General features: G+C 46.8%; 1 protein-coding gene across 10 annotated transcripts; it reads right to left on the bottom strand.

Moving 5' to 3' along the window:
- Nucleotides 1-1,243: 1,243 nt before the first annotated feature.
- Nucleotides 1,244-22,127, bottom strand: LOC531557 (apolipoprotein L3). Of its 10 annotated transcripts, none has more exons than XR_001500363.3 (9): nucleotides 21,833-22,127; nucleotides 18,433-20,498; nucleotides 17,832-17,930; nucleotides 14,157-14,197; nucleotides 13,869-13,975; nucleotides 13,402-13,696; nucleotides 11,967-12,087; nucleotides 6,062-6,974; nucleotides 1,244-1,646 (listed from the first exon to the last, which is right to left on the bottom strand). XR_001500363.3 is itself a non-coding variant. In XM_015471183.3 (9 exons), exons 7-9 carry the CDS (start codon nucleotides 13,664-13,666, stop codon nucleotides 6,116-6,118), a joined length of 1,245 nt encoding a protein of 414 aa, XP_015326669.1. In that variant the 5' UTR covers nucleotides 13,667-13,696; nucleotides 13,869-13,975; nucleotides 14,157-14,197; nucleotides 17,832-17,930; nucleotides 18,433-19,960; nucleotides 20,328-20,498; nucleotides 21,833-22,126; the 3' UTR covers nucleotides 1,244-6,115. The 10 variants fall into 10 exon arrangements, 8 of the variants coding, with proteins under 8 accessions (XP_015326669.1, XP_015326674.1, XP_015326675.1 ...); XM_015471183.3 differs by having other exon boundaries at nucleotides 1,244-6,974; nucleotides 18,433-19,960; nucleotides 20,328-20,498; nucleotides 21,833-22,126; XM_015471188.3 differs by having other exon boundaries at nucleotides 6,398-6,974; nucleotides 21,833-22,085.
- Between the last annotated feature and the right edge of the window lie 908 nt (nucleotides 22,128-23,035).

Raw genomic sequence — 23,035 nt, 5'->3', positions numbered from 1 at the left:
AAATGGCAACCCACTCCAGTATTCTTTCCTGGAAAGTCCCATGGATGGGAGAGGCTGCAGGCTACGCTCCATAAGGTCACGAAGAATCAGACATGACTGAGCGTCTCTACTTTGCTTTTTTTCTTGCTGACATCTTCAGGAAGGAATGGAAGGGCCAGTTGAAGCCTCACGGTAACACTGGATGAGAGGGAGTCAGAGTCAGAGGCACTGAGGAAAGTCTTCCAAGGGAGGTTTGGACAAAAGTGCAAGAAGGCTCTGCAGCACGTGGGGAGGGACTGAGGAGTTGTCCTGGGATCATTTCCAGGTCCCGGGTCTCTGGCTTCCTACCCTGGGCTCCAGAAATAGGAGCCTGTTTGGTGCTCACATGCTCCACACATGGAAACACAGAGAGTTGGTGCCCTGTGGAGCAGGCCCGTGGGGGTGAGAGCCACACCCAGATGCTCCCCTTTCCTCCCTGGAGAGGAGGAGACTGAGGTATCCCATGAAGGCTCCTCAGAAGGTCCAGGCAGGTGCAATCCCGGATGGGAGACCAGGTCAGAACATGTCCTTGGACGGATTTTCCCTCCGTCCCTGCTCCCATCCCCCAGCCCCTCAGTCCTGCCCCTAGGGATGGAGTGACACTGGCCTCCAGCTCCACCCTCAGGGGGAACCCGGGCTCTTGCACACTGCTTTGGTCTGCAGTTAAGGTTTGGCATCTGTGCTCAAGTCATGGGCAGCCAGAGAAAAGCTGGAGGCAGGTACTGCAAAGATCAATATACGTAAGGGTCATTCTAGCCCTGTGTGGGGAATAGATGAGTGGGTCAGGGCAGTGTCCCAAGGTAAATACAGGAAGGTGGTTCTGGAACCTCCTGCAGGAGCCCTGGTGAAACGTGAAGGCAGCCTGGATGAGGTGTGTGCTGTCTCTCTCTCCCCTCTGCTTGCGGCTGACCCTCTCTCACACCTGCACTCAAGCCCTCTGCTCTCAATCACGCTTGGGTGCCCCATGTCCATCCTGGTCCCCGGGGCTGGAAGAGGAGCATCCCTGAGCTCAGCTCAAGTCAGATGACACAGGTATCCCCGGGCATCCCACAGGGCCTCTGGGGATCCAGGGTCTGAGGGAAACGATTGGATGGGAGCCCAGCGGGCAGGCAGGAGGAGCCATGGAGGACGTGCTCCCTGTGACCCGGGGTGACAGGCTCACGGAGAAGGAGGTCAAGCATCTGGAGCCCAGCTGAGCCCCTCAGTCAATGCAAGGAAGCCTCAGTGAATCAGCTCGTATTTATTGAACCAGAGTCTAGAGAACATGAGGTGGAGAGAACTAGAACCACCTGAAATATCTCATCCAGCCTCACCCCCAGCTGAAGAAGAAACCGAGGGTCAGAGAGTCGTGTCTGTTGGCCCCAGGCTGTTTCATCTCTTGACACACCGAAAGTTCCTTGACCTGTTTCTGCCTCCTTGTTTCATCCTTCTTTCTTTCTTTCTTTTAATCAACCTCTGTTCCTCCTCCACATTTGGATTTTCATGGAAACTTCACTGGTCTCTTGGTGCACTCTGGACCCAAAGAGCTCCTGGCAACGTGTCAGATGTTCCATCCACTGTGTTGTCACACCACTGCTGCCACCAACCTCATCACCACCATTGTCATCAAGAAGCCACTGCCTGAAGATCTACACAGACAATTCTTCATGAAGACGTACAGATGGCCAGCAGGTACATGAAAACATACTCAACATCACTAATTATTAGAGAAATGCAATCAAACTACATTAAGTTATCTCCCCTACAGCGATCACAGGGGCCATCACCACATCTACAATGCTCTGAGGCTGTGGAGAAAAGGGAACCCTCCTACACTGTTACTGGGAATGTAAATTGGTGCAGCCACTATGGAAGGCCATATGGAGTTTTCTTAAACAACTAAAAATAGAGCTACCATATGATTTAGCAATCCCACTTCCGGACATATTTCTACAAAAAAAATTAAAGCTCTAATTTGAAAAGATACACATACCCTGATGTTCATAGTAGTAGTATTCATAACGGCCAAGACACGATATTAACCTAAATGTCTGTTGACAGATTAATGAGTAAAGCAAATGTGGTACATGTATACACTCCATGGAATCCTACTCAGCCATAAAGAATAATGAAGTAATATTATCTGTAGCGATATGTATGGATCTACAAATTACTATGCTGAGTGAAGTAAGTCAGATGAAGATAAATATGTGTTATTAACTTACATGTAGAATCCAGAAAATAATACAAATGAACTTACCTACAGAATAGAAACAGACTCATAGACATAGATGATGAACTTTTAAACCAAGTTTTGTGGGGATAGGTGAATTAGGAGATGGGATTAACAGATACACACCAGATAAACAAGGGCCTGCCTACTGTAGTAGCATAGGAACAGTATTCAATACTTTGTAATAAACTATAATGGAAATGAACAAAAAAGAATATAGACATATACATACTGAGATGCTCTGTCACAGCTGACTCTTTGCAACACCATGAACTGTAACATGCCAGGCTCCACTGTCTATGGGATTTCCCAGACAAGAATATTGGAATGGGGTATCATTTCCTCCTCCAGGAAATCTTCCCTACCCAGGAATCAAACCTGTGTCTCTTGCTTAGCAGACACATTGTTTACCACCTGAGAAGCCTAGATAAATAAATCGATACCTGTATAACTGAATCATTTTGCTGTATACCTAAAATTAACAGTGTTGTAAATCAATTATCCTTCAATAAAACAAACAAAAGAAGTCACTGCCTAAGTAAGACACAGATGACCAGTATACCTACTACTGGAGGCAGCAATCCCTTAGAAGAAATGGAGTGGCCATCATGGTCAATAAAAGAGTCTGAAATGCAGTACTTGGATGCAATCTCAAAAACAACAGAATGATCTCTGTTCGTTTCCAAGGCAAACCATTCATTATCACAGTAATCCAAGCCTATGCCCCAACCAGTAATGCTGAAGAAGCTGAAGTTGAACAGTTCTATGAAGACCTACAAGACCTTTTAAAACTAACACTCAAAAAAGATGTCCTTTTCATCAGAGGGGACTGGAATGCAAAAGTAGGAAGTCAAGAAACACCTGGAGTAACAGGCAAATTTGGCCTTGGAATACAAAATGAAGCAGGACAAAGACTAATAGAGTTCTGCCAAGAAAATGCACTGGTCATAGCAAACACCCTCTTCCAACAACACAAGAGAAGACTCTAGTCATGGACATCACCAGATGGTCAACACCAAAATCAAATTGATTATATTCTTTGCAGCCAAAGATGGATAAGCTCTATACAGTCAACAAAAACAAGACCAGAAGCTGACTGTGGCTCAGATCATAAACTCCTTATTGCCAAATTCAGACTGAAATTGAAGAAAGTAGGGAAAACCACTAGACCATTCAGGTATGACCTAAATCAAATCCCTTATGACTATACAGTGGAAGTGAGAAATAGATTTAAGGGACTAGATCTGATAGATAGAGTGCCTGATGAACCCTGGCCAGAGGTTCGTGACATTGTACATGAAACAGGGATCAAGACCATCCCCATGGAAAAGAAATGCAAAAAAGCAAAATAGCTGTCTGGGGAGGCCTTACAAATAGCTCTGAAAAGAAGAGAAGTGAAAAGCAAAGGAGAAAAGGAAAGATATAAGCATCCAAAGAATAGCAAGAAGAGATAAGAAAGCCTTCCTAAGCGATCAATGCAAAGAAATAGAGGAAAACAACAGAATGGGAAAGACGAGAGATCTCTTCAAGGTAATTAGAGATACCAAGGGAACATTTCATGCGAAGAAGGGCTCAATAAAGGACAGATGGTATGGATCTAACAGAAGCAGAAGATATTAAGAAGAGGTGGCAGGAATACACAGAAGAACTATACAAAAAAGATCTTCATGACCAAGATAATAAAAATGGTGTGATCACTCACCTAGAGCCAGACATCCTGGAATGTGAAGTCAAGTTGGCCTTAGAAAGCATCACTACGAACAAAGCTAGTGGAGGTGATGGAATTCCAGTTGAGCTATTTCAAATCCTGAAAGATGATGCTGTGAAAGTGCTGCACTCAATATGCCAGCACATTTGGAAAACTCAGCAGTGTCCACAGGACTGGAAAAAGGCAGTTTTCATTCCAATCCCAAAGAAAGGCAATGCCAAAGATGCTCAAACTACCCGCACAATTGCACTAATCTCACATGCTGGTAAAGTAATGCTCAAAATTCTCCAAGCCACGCTTCAGCAATACGTGAACCATAAACTTCCAGATGTTCAGGCTGGTTTTAGAAAAGGCAGAGGAACCAGAGATCAAATTGTCAACATCCGCTGGATCATGGAAAAAGCAAGAGAGTTCCAGAAAATCATCTATTTCTACTTTATTGACTATGCCAAAGCCTTTAAGTGTGTGGATTACAATAAACTGTGGAAAACTCTGAAAGAGATGGGAATATCAGACCACCTGACCTTCCTCTTGAGAAACCTATATGCAGTTCAGGAAGCAACAGTTAGAAATGGACATGGAACAACAGACTGGTTCCAAATAGGAAAAGGAGTACGTCAAGGCTGTATATTGTCACCCTGCTTATTTAACTTATATGCAGAGTACATCATGAGAAACGCTGGGCTAAAAGAGGCACAAGCTGGAGTCAAGCTTGCCGGGAGAAATATCAAGAATCTCAGATATGCAGATGACCCCACCCTTATGGCAGAATGTGAAGAGGAACTAAAAAGCCTCTTGGTGAAAGTGAAAGTGGAGAGTGAAAAAGTTGGCTTAAAGCTCAACATTCAGAAAACTAAGATCATGGAATCTGGTCCCATCACTTCATAGGAAATAGATGAGGAAACAGTGGAAACAGTGTCAGATTTATTTTCGGGGGCTCCAAAATCACTGCAGATGGTGACTGCAGCCATGAAATTAAAAGACGCTTACTCCTTGGAAGGAATGTTATGACCAACCTAGATAGCATATTCAAAAGCAGAGACACTACTTTGCCAACAAAGGTCCGTCTAGTCAAGGCTATGGTTTTTCCAGTGGTCATGTATGGATGTGAGAGTTGGACTATGAAGAAGGCTGAGCACCAAAGAATTGATGCTTTTGAACTGTGGTGTTGGAGAAGACTCTTGAGAGTCCCTTGGACTGTAAGGAGATCCAACCAGTCCATTCTGAAGGAGATCAGCCCTAGGATTTCTTTGGAAGGAATGATGCTAAACCTGAAACTCCAGTACTTTGGCCACCTCATGCAAAGAGTTGACTCACTGGAAAAGACTCTGATGCTGGGAGGGATTGGGGACAGGAGGAGAAGGGGATGACAGAGGATGAGATGGCTGGATGGCATCACTGATTTGATGGACGTGAGTCTGAGTGAACTCCGGGAGTTGGTGCTGGACAGGGAGGCCTGGCATGCTGCAATCCATAGGGTCGCAAAGAGTCGGAACCGGATGAGCGAATGAACTGAACTGAACAGAAGTAAGACACATCAGCTAGGGCCAAAGGTGAGTTGATGTTGGAGGAGAGGTCTAGAGACCACCACCAGGGGAAGACTCTTCTTGCTGGGACATCACAGCCTGTGGAGGGCGATAGAGGAGCCCTTGCTACTTCTGGATCCCAACAATCCTATCTGACGTTCTCCCATTTTCAACCCGTTCGTATACCTGGCCTCTCATTGCTAGTTTGCCTGCCTCTCCCTTTATTCTGCCTCCAGTGTCACCTTTAGTCCAAAGTAAGTGGTTTCTGATGGGAGGGGAGTTTGGGGGAGAATGGGTATGTGTATATGAATGGCTGAGTCCCTTTGCTGTTCACCTGAAACTATCACAACATTGTTAATCGGCTATACTCCAATACAAAATAAAACGTTCTTAGTATGAAAAAAAGTGGTTTCTCCCAGCCTCTCATTCTCTGGTCCCCTCTCCTCCCTTAATCCAGGCTCCAGGCCCCTTCTGTCTCTCTCCTCATCTATCACCTACATCCATCCCTTCCCTGCTGTGCTCAACCAGAGAAATGCCAAATTCCTAACACCCAGCTTCATTAATGTGGTTTCCCTCTCTTTCCCTCTAACAAAGTACCTCTGCACTTTAGACCCTCACATGTTCCTGGACCCAGCACTGCTCTGGGGGTGGTTAAATCAGGTCCTCCTGCAGACTCTCATAGATCTGGGTGAGCTCCTCCAACTTCCTCTCCAACTCCCATGCCCGCCGCCTCAGGCTTTCAGCTGCTTCTGTCTTTGCACCATCATGCAGGTGCATTGACTCCTTGACCATAAAGCCCACATCCACCAGAAGGAAGACCCCTGCAGTGGCCAAACCCCCGATCCGGGCTCCTTTGGTAATTGTTAAAGCTGTGGCTTTGAAACCTGTCTCTATCTGCTCGATGGCTGGATATGAGATTCTCCCAGCACTCACGCCTATGTTTGCATTGGCTTCAGAGCCAGGAATGGCTTGGCCTGTCTCCATGGCATGGATGTGCATTTCAATGCACTGTACAGCTTTTGTGACTTTCTCTGTTGTGGGAATGCTCTTGAGTACCTCTAGGAGAACCTTCCATTTCTTGATGAGACTTGACATCATGCGACTGGCTTCGGTTTCTGCTGATGACCTATTCACATGTTCGATGATACTGGTGGACACACTGGTAACAGTAGCTGCTGCTCCCAGCCCTATCCCAGTGGCCAAGAGCACCACACTGGCCCCCATTGTCACGGGTGCCAGAGCCAGGCCAACGATGGTCAGAATACCAGACACAGCACCGGTGCTGTGGACCAACACATTGGAGATGGTACATCCCTTATGGACCTTCTCAACCTTGTCTGCGAGGTCACGGAACCTGCTTATGCACTCCTCCAGCTGCCGTTTCACCCGACGAAACTTATTCAGAAACCTCCTCCTGTCCAGCTGCTCTTTGGAGAGTCTTTCTTTGTCTTCCTCAACCAAGGCTCTTTTCAATTCATTCAGATATTTGTGTAGTTCATCCACATCTTCCCTGTAACGATAAAGGTCAAGGGATTAGAAAGGCAGTTCGCTCCTCTGTAAAATTGGCTCCATAATATCTATTCTACATAAATACAGATATATTACTATAAATCATTAGAAAAGAATTTTATAAATGTAAACTTTTCTCTTTCAACCTTAAACACGTTTCATACTTTATAGATGCTCCATCTTGAAATACCTAAACTTGGAATAGGTAAATGAGGTCACCTTTGGATACTGCAACTTAAGAGAGGTATTTGAGAGAATTCCCAGGGGGTCCAGAGGTTTCAACTCTGCACTCCCACTGCTGGCCTTGACTCAATCCCTGGTTGGGGAATGAGGATCCCACAGGCCATACAGCTCAGCCAAAGAAAAGGTATGTGGTAAAGACACCTCACAGGTGAGTCAACACCACCACTTTGAAAGAGTTTTTGGAGTGGGAACTCCACAGACAAAGACAAGTAGGACTGGAGGAGAAAACCTTCATTCAAGGGCCTCAGTGTGTAGTGAGAAGTCTCCCTGCCCTTTGCCCTTGGCTACTGGGAAGTGGTCCCTAAGCCCCTAGAATTCTGGCTGATAAGAGTGTCCTTGCCTGCCTGGGCCTTTGGTCACTGGTCAGTCTGAGAAGGTGACAAGTGACCCAGGGTCCCTGGGTCTCATGGTATCAGTTCTGTCATCCGGTAGAGCTGGGCACTAGGGTACAAGTCTGACTTCCAGGAGGGGCTGGAGATGACAGGTCAGGGTAACTTGGCTTTTAAGCAAGGGGTGTGTCCCTGATGGGCAGTACTCCGTGCATCTTATCACACACCGAATCCAGGTCAGTAACGTGTCCTGAGGACAATGGAAGCTTCATATGTGAAACCTGCCCAGTCTCTGCCCTATGGCTGGTGGGAACTTTTATCCTTCCCTGTAGTAAACTGTAGCTGGGATCTTGAAGATTTCAGTGAGTCCTGTCCATTCTATAGGGAATTCTTGAACCTGAGAGTTGTTTTGGGGATCCCCTAAATTTGCCATTGAAGTCAAAGTAAGGGCAGTCCTGGGCACTGTGCCCTAACAATTTGCAGATTGGCTGTCTCTATGACTTAGAATTTTTTAAACCCAAAAACTCGAGCTAGAAGGCACCTTATAACCATTTGGTCTGCCATCTGCTGTCTTCTAAGCATCATGCCCTTGACCTTCTCAGCAGAAGGTCACTGGGTCCACCCACTGCCCCAGTTGACAGGAAACAGAGAGATGTGCTATGAGCCCTGGTTTCCCTTGGACTCTCCAGCTCACCTCACTGACTCCTGATCTGTCACCCAGCACTCTCAACTGCTCAGGGGTCACCAATTTAACTCACAATTTACCTGGCAACAGCTTCATTGCCTGCACCCCAAGTCCGTGTGCAACTTTGTGGAACCTCTAAAGATTCAAGGGATTTGAGGAAATATCCATCTGAACAGCTGAGCCTGAGGAGACCGGCACTTACACAGCTGGTGAAGGAAGTGTTTTCCTCTTGGGTGGGGATGCGTGAGGCTCCTCAGAATCCCTCAAATGTCACACAATCACAGCCACTCATTGTGACCCTGGAGGGATCGCTGAGCCACACGGCCTTCCCACTGTCAAGGGGACTCCACCTAGACTAGAAGAGGGTCCCAGATGGAGTGAGAAGCCAGGTCCCAGGCAGGGTGTGCAGACACGGTCACCCAGGGCCCTCTAGTCCAGCATGAGGGGATCCCATCAGGGAGGGGAGAAATTTTTCCCCTCTCCCACTCAGGGGACCTCTGCTAGGGTCACAGTCCCTTCAGTTCTGAGTCTTTAGGGCCCACTGTCTTCACTCTAGTCCTGGTCCTGCTGCCCAAGCCTGCTTACTAGTCCTCAAAACTGGATCTGCTGCTCCACCCTTACCCCTGGGTCTGACCCTGGTGCAGGCCTCCCTGGTCCTTTGGACGAGATGATTGCACTTGGTTCCCCACCTCTGACCCTGCAGTTCACTCTGAGGCCATCACCATAATCCATCAGACTGAATGGCTATTCCCATTGGACACAGGACAGATCTGAGATTCAAAGTCTTAAGCCCACAGGCCCAGTAGTTGGGCAGGGCTAAATCCAGGATCCCACCAGCTCCTCCAGTTCCTCTCTAGCCTCTCTGCTAGAGAGGAGCTGTACCAACCCTCCTGTATGGGCCAGGAGGGTTGGTACAGTTCCTAACATGGGGAATAGAAAGACTGTAGGCAGAAGCCCAGGACACAAATGGTGGTGTCACGATTTTCCAACTTGTCCCAAAGGAAATTCTGCTTGGTTTTCCTCACCAGAAAGAAGACCCTTGACCCCTGTCTCTTCCCAACAAGTTTTTTAAATGTTACTAGTGATTGAGTAACATTTCTTCCAACAACACAAGAGAAGACTCTACACATGGATGTCACCAGATGGTCAACACCAAAATCAAATTGATTATATTACTTGCAGCCAAAGATGGAGAAGCTCTATACAGTCAACAAATACAAGACCAGGAGCTGACTGTGGCTCAGATCATGAAATCCGTATTGCCAAATTCAAACTGAAATTGAAGAAAGTATTGAAAACCACTAGACCATTCAGGTATGACCTAAATCAAATCCCTTATGATTATACAGTGGAAGTGAGAAATAGATTTAAGGGCCTAGATCTGTTAGATAGAGTGCCTGATGAACTATGGAATGAGGTTCATGACATTGGACAGGAGACAGGGATCAAGACCATCCCCCTGGAAAAGAAATGCAAAAAAAGCAAAATGGCTGTCTGGGGAGACCTTACAAATAGCTGTGAAAAGAAGAGAAGTGAAAGTCAAAGGAGAAAAGGAAAGATACAAGCATCTGAATGCAGAGTTCCAAAGAATAGCAAGGAGAGATAAGAAACCCCTCCTAAGCGATCAATGCAAAAAAATAGAGGAAAACAACAGAATGGGAAAGACTAGGGATCTCTTCAAGAAAATCAGAGATACCAAGGGAACATTTCATGCAAAGATGCGCTCGATAAAGGACAGAAATGGTATGGACCTAACAGAAGCAGAAGATAGTAAGAAGAGGTGGCAAGAATACACAGAAGAACTGTACAAAAAAGATCTTCACGACCCAGATAATCATGATGGGGTGATCACTCACCTACAGCCAGATACCCTGGAATGTGAAGTCAAGTGGGCCTTAGAAAGCATCACTACGAACAAAGCTGGTGGAGGTGATGGATTTCCAGATGAGCTATTTCAAATCCTGGAAGATGATGCTGTGAAAGTGCTGCACTCAATATGCCAGCACATTTGGAAAACTCAGCAGTGTCCACAGGACTGGAAAAGGTCAGTTTTCATTCCAATCCCAAAGAAAGGTAATGCCAAAGAATGCTCAAACTACCGCACAATTGCACTCATCTCACACACTAGTAAAGAAATGCCCAAAATTCTCCAGTCAGGCTTCAGCAATACGTGAACCGTGAACTTCCTGATGTTCAAGCTGGTTTTAGAAAAAGCAGAGGAACCAGAGATCAAATTGCCAACATCCGCTGGATCATGGAAAAGCAAGAGAGTTCCAGAAAAACATCTATTTCTGCTGTATTGACTATGCCAAAGCCTTTGACTGTGTGGATCACAAGAAACTGTGGAAAATACTGAAACAGATGGGAATACCAGACCACCTGACTTGCCTCTTGAGAAATCTGTATGCAGGTCAGGAAGCAACAGTTAGAACTGGACATGGAACAACAGACTAGTTCCAAATAGGAAAGGAGTATGTCAAGGCTGTATATTGTCACCTTGCTTATTTAATGTCTATGCAGAGTACATCATGAGAAATGCTAGGCTGGAAGAAGCACAAGCTGGAATCAAGATTGCCAGGAGAAATATCAATAACCTCAGATATGCACATGACACCACCCTTATGGCAGAAACTAAAGAGGAACTAAAAAACCTCTTGGTGAAAGTAAAAGTGGAGAGTGAAAAAGTTGGCTTAAAGCTCAACATTCAGAAAACTAAGATCATGGCATCTGGTCCCATCACTTCATGGAAATAGATGGAGAAACAGTGGAAACAGTGTCAGACTTTATTTTTCTGGGCTCCAAAATCACTGCAGATGGTGACTGCAGCCATGAAATTAAAAGATGCTTACTCCTTGGAAGGAAAGTTATGACCAACCTAGATAGCATATTCAAAAGCAGAGACATTACTTTGCCAACAAAGGTCCATCTAGTCAAGGCTATGGTTTTTCCAGTGGTCATGTATGGATGTGAGAGTTGGACTGTAAAGAAAGCTGAGCGCCGAAGAATTGATGCTTTTGAACTGTGGTGTTGGAGAAGACTCTTGAGAGTCCCTTGGACTGCAAGGAGATCCAACTAGTTCATTCTGAAGGAGATCAGCCCTGGGATTTCTTTGGAAGGAATGATGCTAAAGCTGAAACTCCAGTACTTTGGCCACCTCATGCGAAGAGTTGACTCATTGGAAAAGACTCTGATGCTGGGAGGGATTGGGGACAGGAGGAGAAGGGGATGACAGAGGATGAGATGGCTGGATGGCATCACTGGCTTGATGGACATGAGTCTGAGTGAACTCCGGGAGTTGGTGATGGACAGGGAGGCCTGGCATGCTGCGATTCATGGGGTCTCGAAGAGTCAGACACGACTGAGCGACTGAATTGACCTGAACTGAATTGATTGAGTACTTACTCTGTGTCAGTCATTATGGGAAGCACTTTACATGCATGATCTCAGTGTCCTCACAGTAAAAATGAAAAGATGAAGAAACTAAAGCAGAGAGTAGTTCAGTAACTTGTCCAAGGTCACATAACCTGCGCCTTCCTTGCAGGTTTCATCTCCTCTCAACCCACAATCATTCACTGTCAGCAAATGACATGGAGGAAACATTCCTGATGGAATCTTGAGAAGGAACACCCCTGGCCCCAACAGTAGGGTCCTGCCTGGAGGAGGCGTTACTCCAGGAGGAAGCTGGCCTGGTGCTGGGGGACGTGGGTGACCTTCCTGGTGCACCTGTGCCGGTTACCTGGACAAACTGGCCTCAGCTTTAATTCTCTCCAGGAATTCATTCAGCAGGAGTAGCAGTGTCTCTCTGCTCAGTATGTCCCAGAGACACTCAACGACATCCTCAAAAAAGATCTCAATATCTAGATGAAAGGAAAGGGAATAAGATTAGAAGAATTAGTGGTGGGACATAAATGTTAGAGTATAAAATAGTTAAAATTCATCTTGCTGAGCAGCAGTCACCTGGAGTGCTCTTTTTGAGGTCACCTAAGGTTATGGATGGACTGTCCCCCCTCCCCCCACCCAATTTGTGTTGAAGAGTTAACCCCCTGGTGACCTTTCTGAAGAAAGGCTTGTAAGGAGGTTAGGTGAAATGAGATCCTATGTGGGATTCCCAGGTAAATTGAGGTCATAGGTGGGATTCCCAGGGAATTCTAGTGGTAAAGAACCTGTCCAACAACTCAGGAGATGTAAGAGAGGCAGGTTTGATCCCTGAGTCAAGAAGATCCCTTGAAGGAGGGCATGGCAAGCCACTCCATATTCTTGTTTGGAGAATCCCACAGATAGAGGAGGCTGGCAGGCTGCAGTCCATGCGGTTGCAAAGAGTTGGACATGACTGAGCAACTGAACACACACACATAAAGAAAAGAGAGAGCAAGTGTGATTTGTTAGTTACCACTTCCAGAATAGACTGGCAGCACCCTATAAATGAATGCTTTCATGTTTGGGCAGTGAAACAATTGAATACTCACGTTAAATGGGATAAAGAATATAATGACTACAAATAGCCTCAGATCACTCCTCAATGAGTTATCAAAATCCCTGAGTGATTTCAGAGATCTGGACGTTATGGAATTGTAGGTAAGATATTGGTGGCCAGGCTATATATGTGTGTGTGGGCTGGGACTTGATATCAAATGTGTTTCTTGGTAAATCCATACAAAGAGGCATTATCCTTATCTCACAGAAGAGGCAAGTGAAACTCAGACAGGAAGAATGGACAGCCCAAGGCTACAGAGCTGAAAGCTCTGAGGTTGAATCCAAGGTCAAGTGTCAGACATTTCTTGGACAAGACTTTGAATCCTCCTTCCATTTAAAACTCTTGTGATTTGTTCATTCTACTCTATAGCACACAATGGGGATTCTTTGCGACTCATTTTTGGTGGTGAGCATGCAGTAGCATATATAGAAGTAGAAATATAATGCTGTAATCATGAAACTTAGAAAACATTACAAACTCATGTTACCTAATTTTACAAAAGACTTTAGGACCACATGCCATTGAGTAAAAATACTATGTGAGAGGATTCCTGCTTCTGACCACAGACTGTAGGATGGGCAGGGGAGGTGATCAACCAGTGGAGGAGGGGTGGAGCCAGATGTGATCCTCATCACCCCTCCCCTCCAGGTGTGAGGTGGCAAAGGCCAGACTGGGGTTCAGAGCAAGGTCCACTGACCCTTGCAGAGCGGCTGGGCTGGTGGCTGGGAAGAGCTGGAGGAAACAGCTTCTGTGGTGATGCCCCAGGGTCTGGGAGCAGGAGGAGGCTTGGGCCAAGGGAGAAAGCAAGAGAAGTCCAATGATGCTGGAGGACCTCCTCTCCCAGGCCTGCCTGGCCTTGGGGACTGCCATCTGCTGTCCATGCTCCGCGTGTGCTCTCCAGGCCACCGTACTGAGTCACTTGCTGGGTGTTGGGAGAGGCAGGAAGTCAGCACCTTGGTCATGGCTCCTTGAGGAGATGGCCGGGAAGGAGGCTGTGGGCAGACCCCAGGGTGAGGGGAATCTCCTGGTCTCTTGGAAGCTCAAGGATGCTTATCCATCCTCTTCATGGTTCTTGATTTCTCTGTAGTTTAACTCAGCCTGGAAAAACCTCCCTCAATTCTGGGTCACAAGTAGGAACCTTGCAGAGAAGAGAGAGCTGACTACCTGAGGAGTATCCGAAGTTTTCTGAGCTCATGGTGGCATCAGGGGGTCTCAGGTATCTCCCTTCAGCTTCTTGTCTGCGTCAGGCTGGAAGGAGGTGTGACCTCACCCTTGGGGAGAAAAAACAGACTGTGAGCTCCACTGTGAGGGAGCAGAGGCTGCAGGGAGCAGCGAGGGACAAGTTCTCCGGTGGGTTCCCCCGAGACGACCACCAGTGACTCCAGGAATTTAGCCCAGTGTGACTCTCTGTTCCTGGGCTCTGCTGATTGTTAGTTAAGAAAAGTCATTCACCTCCTACAGCTCCTTCCAAGCCAAGTCAGAGTCCTGCTCTCCTGTTGGGGCACAAGGGGAAGGAAATCAGACAGGAGACAGCCATCTGTGAAGTTATAGGAACAATAAAACCAGAGACTACAAGAACAGATAGGAGGTGATACTCTGGAAATGAGGTGAGGTTGGGACACCTGTGTTTTTGAATTGATAATAACTAATATTAATGACAACATTGATCCAGTGTCCTTGACCTGCAGGCTCCTGAAACTCACTCAAACTTAGCTGAGTCCAAATTGTCACGCTGGTGCCAGAGTCTGGACTAGACCCTGAGTCTTTCTGATCCAAATCACATGTGTGTGATGACTATGCTCTCCTCCCCATATATACAGAAAGATTTATTTGTGGATATATGTTAATTGGTAAATGACTCTTCCTTCCAAAATGATGTCTTGCTCCCTATCAAGTCTCTCCTTGATAAAGTTCCTGGTGATACGGCTCCCATAGCCCAGGTCTTCCTTGCTTCTGCAAGAGCCTTTTTCCCCACAAGGGCCTGGAGTCCCACCAGCCCTGCCCCAATTCCTGTATCCCTGCTCTGAGTGGCTGAGACCCCTGCAGCTGTTCTGTCCTCCTTGCCTTCCCCTCCTGAATATTGGACTTGATGTAGTTTCTAATCCTTTATGTAAATAATAGTGCAAAGAACATTCTCCTTGTGTAAGGCTTCACCTACATCTGAGACTGTATCCTTAAGCTATATCTAGAAGTAGAATTAAGATCAGATGGCATCAACACCTAAAATATTTCCGTATCTAGAGCTACCATGCTATGCAAAGAAACTGTAGCAATTTATGTTCACACTTATAATATATGAGGGTGTCCATCCTTTCAGACATACCGATTCTCAGTGGTCTTTCTTTAAAAAAATTCAGATCTTTATAATTAAATCATTTATTTTGGTTCTGCATGTGATTATCTTGCCATGGGAGATGAGGAAGGAAAGCAAGTGTTGATGATGTTTAGCTAGTCTTTTTAAGAAAGCAAAAGAGCTTCTGTCAACTACTCCTCCTGAGACTTGACTGAAATGATGGTAAAGGTATATATAGGTATAATACCATCTACTGATAAGAGTGCATGGTTTCCATACTGTAGTTGTTATCATATTCACCTAACACGCAAAAGGTCCCCGGTTCAAAAACGAGTGGAAACAGCTTCACTTGGACTTCCCTTGTGGCTCAGTTGGTAAAGAATCCACCTGCCATTCAGGAGACGTGGGTTCGATCCCTGGGTTGGGAAGATCCCCTGGAGAAGGGAACAGCTACCCACTCCAGTATTCTGGCCTGAAGCATTCCATGGACTGTGTAATCCAAGGGATCACAAAGAGTCGGACATGACTGAGCAACTTTCACTTTCACTGATAAGAGCAACTTGTGTTTGTGATTATAGCTCTGCATTGGTATCGGCTCTGAAACTTTACTAATGGTACCTCATATGTTCTTCCATTAGCTTTTGAGATGTGTACCATTGTATCCTCATTTACAAATAACGAAGCTGACACATAGATGTTAGCTGACTTACCTAAGGTCAGAAGGCTTGCCCTTGGTACACTGGTTCCACCCCACTCACGGGCTCAGGAACCCATAGCCTGCCTCTCCTCCCTCTGCTGCTAATAAAAACAAGCATGGGAGCAACAGGAAAGCAGAGTCTTGAACAAATGTCTGAAGACTCACTGGATGGAGAAGTGATAGCTGAGTAAAGAGGAATGCAGTAGAGGGAGAGAAACAGGGATCGTGTTGACAGGAGAGAAGAACGGTCTGCTGGGCAGAGCCCCAGAGGGAGTAAGATGAGAGGGAGGCCGAGGGGAGAGCAGGGGACAAGCCCACCTTCTCCACGTCCCATCCCATATTCACAGCAGCTTTCACCCTTCACCAGACTTTTAGAAAGTTACTCAAAATGAGATGCAGGAAAAAAAAAAAATAGATTACATGTATGTTTAATTATGGAGGAAAGTAAAGGATACCCACGAGAGAGGTAGACGTGGGATCCAGGAGTCAGGAACATCAACCCCGTGGGAAGGGAATCCAAGGATCCCAGCTGGGTGCGCAGCAGACCTAGAGAGAAACCAGTCCCGAATGGGATAAGAAGTCCAGAGTCTGCGGGGACAGGAGACTCGGTATCACATGAGGCACCGTTGGAAAGAAATGGAGGAAATGCTGAAGATAAACAGTGAAAGGGGTGTAAATGAAGCCAATTAGAAACATTAGGAAAAGCTAAAGCTCAGGAGGAGAAGGGGACGACAGAGGATGGGATGGTTGGATGGCATCACCAACTCAAAGGACATGAGTTTGGGTAGGCTCTGGGAGCTGGTGATGGACAGGGAGTCCTGGCGTGCTGCAGTTCTTGGGGTCGCAAAGAGTCGGGCATGACTGAGCGACTGAACTGAACTGAAGTGAACTGCTGAACAGCATGTGCAGCTATATGGTACAAGTTAGCTCTTTAAAAATGTATTATAATATCACAAAAAAATGTAAATACTTTTGTTTGATTTTTTTAAAAATCTAAAATAAATGTATCTATGTCCAAGTCCTTTGGAGACTGTTTGAAAACTGAAGTAATATTAATATATATAATACGATATAACTCATAGGTGTATTATAACTCACAGGTGTATTAACTCACAGGTTTATTAGTGAATCAAAAATCTTAGTTTTATTTTATTTATAGTCTTTATAAAATAACCTTTATCTTAATAAAATAACCTTTATCTTTTAAAAGGAAACAGAGTATTTAAATATGTGAAGTAAATGTACTTGTTAATATAAAAATTAAACTACAGTTCTAGAACTTGGGAGCCGAAGCACTGAAGGGAGGAGAAGGATTAATATCTCAGTTTACAAAGCTGGGAATCAAGAAATAGTAGGTCCAGTCTAGAGCATAAGAAACAAAGATGTAAATAAAGTGCTTACAAGTACAAAGCTTCGTAACAGAGGATATACAATTAGTGGAATAATGATAAAAGGCGAAGAAGGGGAAAGGTATAACAGAAAGTATAATAATAAATGAAATCCTTATTTTTCCTAATAAGAAGTAAATCAGATCAGTTCAGATCAGATCAGATCAGTCGTTCAGTTGTGTCCGACTCTGTGACCCCATGAATCGCAGCACGCCAGGCCTCCCTGTCCCTCACCAACCCCCGGAGTTCACCCAGACTCACGTCCATCGAGTCAGTGATGCCATCCAGCCATCTCATCCTCTGTCATCCCCTTCTCCTCCTGCCCCCAATCCCTCCCAGCATGAGTCTTTTCCAATGAGTCAACTCTTCACATGAGGTGGCCAAAGTACTGGAGTTTCAGCTTTAGCATCATTCCTTCCAAAGAAATCCCAGGGCTGATCTCCTTCAGAATGGACTGGTTGGATCTCCTTGCAGTCCAAGGGACTCTCAAGAGTCTTCTCCAACACCACAGTTCAAAAGCATCAATTCTTCGGCGCTCAGCCTTCTTCATAGTCCAACTCTCACATCCATACATGACCACAGGAAAAACCATAGCCTTGACTAGATGAACCTTTGTTGGCAAAGTAATGTCTCTGCTTTTGAATATGCTATCTAGGTTGGTCATTACTTTCCTTCCAAGGAGTAAGCGTCTAAGAAGTAAATAAATACTATCAAATTTAAGTCAAGAAAAAGCAAAATGCAATACTTACCACTTACTAGCTATTGTGGTTGATGACTTTCCACTTTACACCAGGCACCTTCCCAATTGCTTGGTATGAATTCACTTCCTTTTAGTTCTCACAATGATCCTATAAGAAGGGAAACTGAAGCTCAGAGAGGTGAAGCAATTAACTCAAAGCACACAGCTAGTGCTAGAGCCAGACCCCAAGTCCAGGTTCCTGTTTCCTGTGCACACATTCTCACACTATTGCAGCTCCCAATGTAATAATATCATTTAAAGACATTGATTAACTATTTAAAGAAGAAGGTTTTCCTTGGCAAGGAATGAGCAGAACGCTCTGTACAAATTGATCTGTTCTAAACATATGCACTTTTAGGACTGGATTGTTTTAACTCTAAAACAGCAGAAGTCACTTTATAGCAGTCAGTAACCCACAAGAATGGGGTGGTTTCTAGTGCCACCACCTTAAAGATGATGGAAGAAGCTGAATTAAATGCCAACAAGAAATGTTGACTCCTGCTGTGAGAACTGTCAGTGTAGGAGACATGTTCATGTTGATGAAACCTAGTTCTCTAGAAAAGTAGGCATGAAAACAGGGTTAAACCATAATAATGAGAGTGAACTGTGACCTTAAAGAGATATTGTCCAGCAGCATCTTGCCCACCCACATGTGCAGCCATGGGCTTCCATCCACTCAAAGGAAGGAAGACCCTTGCAGGGGAGGTGAATTCCAGAGACTGGCATCTCTGCTGCTGCAAAGACAAGGATGCTCTTGAAGATGATCAGAGAAGTGGTCATAAGGGGGCATCCACATATAATAATAACAATAAAAGATAATGATTGCTATGAATGTTTCATTGAGACAGGCTGAGTCTGTGAAAGGCCATGTGTTCATAATAACATTCAAAGGAGAGGACTTTAGAAAAGTGTGGCCAAAAAGAGAGACATAAAGGTTAAAAAGAATGCTAGTGGTTATGCAGGAGATGCAAGACGAAAGAGATGTGGGATTGATGCCTGGGCAGGGAGGATTCCCTGGAGAAAGAAATGCTTGCCCACTCCAGTATTCTTGCCTGGGAAATCCCATGGACAGAGGAGCTGGGAGGGCTACAGTCCATGAGGCTGCAAAGAGTTGGACACAACTGAGCTGGTATCTTTCTTTTGTTTCTATGGTGCAAAGAAGAGTAAATATAATGGGAAATATTTTGTTGTTAATTGAATTTAATAATAAGAGGAGTCTTGAAGTCTATGGGTATGTTCCTTTCTGTTTATTCACACGAATGTTTATAAAGGATTGAGAAAGAAAGAACCCCTCCCATCCGGAGGCTGGCCTGGTGTCACTTCTTCTCTTCTCCTGTTGGATGTAAGACTCTCACAGAACTCCAGCCTCACGCAAGGTCACCCTGAGAGCAGGAGCGAAGGAGAAGGCAAACACCTGTCACTGCACCCCCACCAACACCACGCCCCCTCCCCTGGCTGAAAAGAGGGACTGCTCCTTCTTACCAATCACACCTTCAGCCTCACTCTGCTCTCCCCTCTCCATAGATGAGTTACTGAGAGTCCGTTGGTAGTGCTGCCTCCCATTCTCTGCAGTTCCCAATCTAGAGCAGCCCCATTTCCTTAGAGCTTCCCCCAAATCCCCTCACCTATGCTCCAAACCTAGAATCTTTCTTTCTGCACCTTCCTCTGCGATGTTCACAACTCTCCCTCAGGAAGAGTAACCATCACCTCGTTTTTAGGGAGTGTGCCTGGTGGCGAAGGCTGGAGGCACCGTCATGTGGATGGGAGAGAAGTCACAAAGGCAGGCCCTCCTTTAACTAGATGGAAGAGGAGAGCTGGCGGGCTCCCTGCCCCTTCTCTGCCCCAAAGCTGCAGGACCCCAGGAGCCAGGTCAGCCTATTGAAATCATGAAACATGAGAACAGAGTCAAGTAGAAAGAAGAGGAGGGTCAGGCAGAAGGGCCGGATGCTGGATGACGACAAACAGTTGTAAGCGCGTTGAACACTGGACTCATCCTTCTGTCCTTCGGTCCCATTCTTGGCCTCTTCCTGACCCTCGTCTGGGGCCTCAGATGGGTGTGGATGCTGATAGTGCTTCCACTGCTGGATTCCTATCCAGGCTTCCTCCTCTGTGAGCCTCTGATTGGTCCCTTTCGGAAGGCTGTTGGTGGGAGAGGGGAGGACCCTGGAGAAGCCTGTGCCTGCCCAGCTGCATGGCCAGTCATGCATCCCTCCCCTCCTCGTGGGCAGACAGATTCTCCCCAACCATCTCCCTCCTGTGCCTGCAGTCACCCTCCCTGGGAAGGGAAAGGGGCGTTAAGAAAGTCCCTGGCCGAGCACCCGGACCCGCCTGACTGCCCCAGCTTCTGTCTTCCTCACACTCTCTGTCTCCACAGGGCCTGCTGGATGAGACTGACACCTCACTTGGTACAGGCTGCCCCTCCCCACGACATGTGCTTCCCCACTGGCCTCTCCGAGTGATGGGGTACTTGTCCCTGGAGGCCCAGCTCCAAGCCTCCCTCTGCCACCTTCCCCCAGTTGCTCTCCAGCTCCTCTTGAAGGCTTCAATTTCCTGGTCGTGGTCCCTTTGTGCTCAGTTTCTCCAGGTCTGAGGACCCTTCCCGCATCATCAGGGGCCCTGTCTCTGCTGCTCCTCCAGTCCAGGGCCTCTGGGCACCCTCTACCCTCCTGGGCACAGCCTGTTCAAAATATGAGGGGTGGGACCCCTTATGGGGACATGAAACAAGCAGCTTCTTGATGACACAGCACAACCCCAGTTCATCTGTTAAAATTAGAAAGATAGAGAGGGGAGAAGGGGAGAGAGAGGAAGAGAATGGAGAAGACACTAAAGATCCTAATCAATCAATCTCTCAAAAGGATCCAACATACACCAGAGAGAAAAAACTGAAGGGGCTGAAGGAAGCATTAAAAATAACATTGATTTGAGAAAGCCTTTCTAAATACACACATTCCACAAGATATAATGGAAATTCTGACCTACAGGACTCTTGGAAATTAAAATTTCCAAGGATCCCATAAACCAGGTCAGAAAAAACATCTGCATCCACAGGGAAAAGTGGAAATCAGCTTTTAAAAACTTAGTAAGAGAATAGAACAAACAATTCCACAGGAGGTAGCTTGCTCAGGGTCACACAGTTCTCTGTGGGGAGAGAGGAGGCCAAGACCAGGCCTTTGGACATGGGTACAAGGGTCAGTGGGAATGTGGTTTTAATACCCCAACGTTTCTAGGGTTGTCTCTGCCGGTAAAAAACATAGATCTAAGCTCATGCCCCTCCTATTATACTGTAGAGTTTGGCTTTTTATTTTAACATTGCAACACCGGGATGTATGTGGACCTTGTGCAGTGAGCCCTTCTCACTTCTTCCAGCAGGGCCACCTTCCCCACACAGGACCTCCCATCACCCTCATCCTGAGCAGAGGGCCTGGCAAACACAGGAAGCCAATGCCCTTCGACTCCCCACTTGGTTTCCTGTCTATTTCCAAGCCTCAGTGTCCCCAGGGCCTGGCACTGAGCCTGGCTCTCAGAGGTAGGGTTTTTCAACAAACCTTGATTCCTTGTAACTGAAAAAAATCCTCTTTCCCCCATCAGCCCCAGCCTAGCACCCTGGGGACAGCTTTAAGGTGGCCAGGCCATAGGAGGGGAGGCTCTGACTCCCCTGTCCTCCTCTACCCTCTCTGCTTCCTCCAATTTCCCAAAGTACTAAGCACACCCAACACCCACCTTCCTTCTGGGGTCGCCGCTCATGTCTCAGGAGACCACATCCTGAGCTGAGCCCACCTGAGCAGCTGTGGCCCTCCCTCTGCTCTGTTTAGGGGCCCTCGGCTGGGAGGAAGCCCTCACACACACCTGCCTCCACATCCAGGCTCTGCCCCTGCTTAACCTGCTGCCTTGGCCATGACCTCACCTCTCTGCGCTTCCAGTTCCCTTCTTCTGTCAACTAGTGACACCATCCTTTCTCAGACATTCATCCTGAGGATGGGGAGATGGGCAGGGTCCCTCCCCTCTGCTTACCCAGGGGTTTTCCTCTGGCTGAGTGTGAACAAGATCTAGACGTTCTCAGCTGTGCAGAGGCAGCCGCCAGCTGTGCATCTCTGCAATGACCACACATACTCTCTGTGCCTAGATATACTCTGGGAAGCAAAAGTGAAAGCAAAACTCTCACTTCTGAGTGGTTCAAGTCAAACAAACACCCTGCCCACCAGGCCCCGCCCTGGGACTATTTCCACCTCCAGCTGACCCGCTTAGAGAAAGAAGCCCAGTCCTGACATCCCACATCCTTCTTGACACAGTCCACTCTGTCTCAGGCTCCATGAAGGAAGACCGGCCACCAACACACCATGAGTCCCTTGGCAAATCACTCCCCACCCCTCCCCATTCCATCTTCTCACCCCTCCAACCCCACACTCACCAGCCTGCTGCCTCGTTCACCTTCGTGCCACCAGCATGAGGTGCAGTTCTAGAACAGACCAGCTGCTCAGTGCACACTGGTCACACTCTACTGCTGAGGGCCACGTCCAGGTGGCTTCTAGGATTCACTCACACTTCTAGGTTCTTCTGCCAGGGACACATGCTGCATCCAACCGGGAGAAATGTTTTCTGCAAAGCCCAAATCTGGCATCACCTCCTCTGAGAAGCCCTCCGTGACCTCGCCTATAGAGGCCACAGTTTCCTATTCTGCTCCCATGCTACCTAGAAGAGGGGCCTAAGGCCACCCCTCAGCCACTCTGTCCATGCACTTCCCCCCATCCCTTTTGATCAGATCCGTCTAGACTTAGCCCTGCTGGCAGGGACGGAACTAGTGTCTTTAGTCCCAATGACCCACATGAGGAGGCCCAGCCTTTGTGGTCACTGCCATACGGTGGATGCAGAAGTTCGTGGGAGGGGCTGAGAGCACACTGCCCTTTGCTACCTCGGCTTATCTCCACCTGACAACAGATTTTTTTCTCTCCAAATGGAAGACTTTTATCAGAAAACCAGTGTCCTGGTGACTCAGAGAAGTCTGCAACGGAGCGCTGGCCCTGTCTCCGTTTGGTTCCTGAGCAAAGAGCCTCTGTGGACGGGGCTGAGCGTGTGGCAGACGCTGTGCTCCCACCATACGTGACTTTCCTGCTGAATCTCACATCAGCTCTAAGAGTGCTGGCTCCGTTTCACAGATGAAGAAATGCAGGTCAAGTTCCCACAGTCTGAGAGTCCTGCAGCTGGACTGCTGGTGAA

This window comes from Bos taurus, chromosome 5, assembly GCF_002263795.3.
Source record: "Bos taurus isolate L1 Dominette 01449 registration number 42190680 breed Hereford chromosome 5, ARS-UCD2.0, whole genome shotgun sequence".
Lineage (NCBI taxonomy): Eukaryota > Metazoa > Chordata > Mammalia > Artiodactyla > Bovidae > Bos > Bos taurus.
The sequence above is the reverse complement of the archived record's forward strand: the minus strand, read 5'-3'. Positions and strand labels throughout refer to the sequence as shown.

Bases quoted from the DNA above. Each gene is read 5' to 3' on its own strand.
- LOC531557 (XM_059886993.1), bottom strand. From the start codon at position 13,666: ATGACCAAGGTGCTGACTTCCTGCCTCTCCCAACACCCAGCAAGTGAC. The intron at 12,088-13,401 runs GTCAGTGGACCT...CCTTTCATCTAG, and splicing joins AGCCCAGCCGCTCTGCAAGG to ATATTGAGATCTTTTTTGAG. The intron at 6,975-11,966 runs GTAACCGGCACA...TTATCGTTACAG, and splicing joins GCTGAGGCCAGTTTGTCCAG to GGAAGATGTGGATGAACTAC.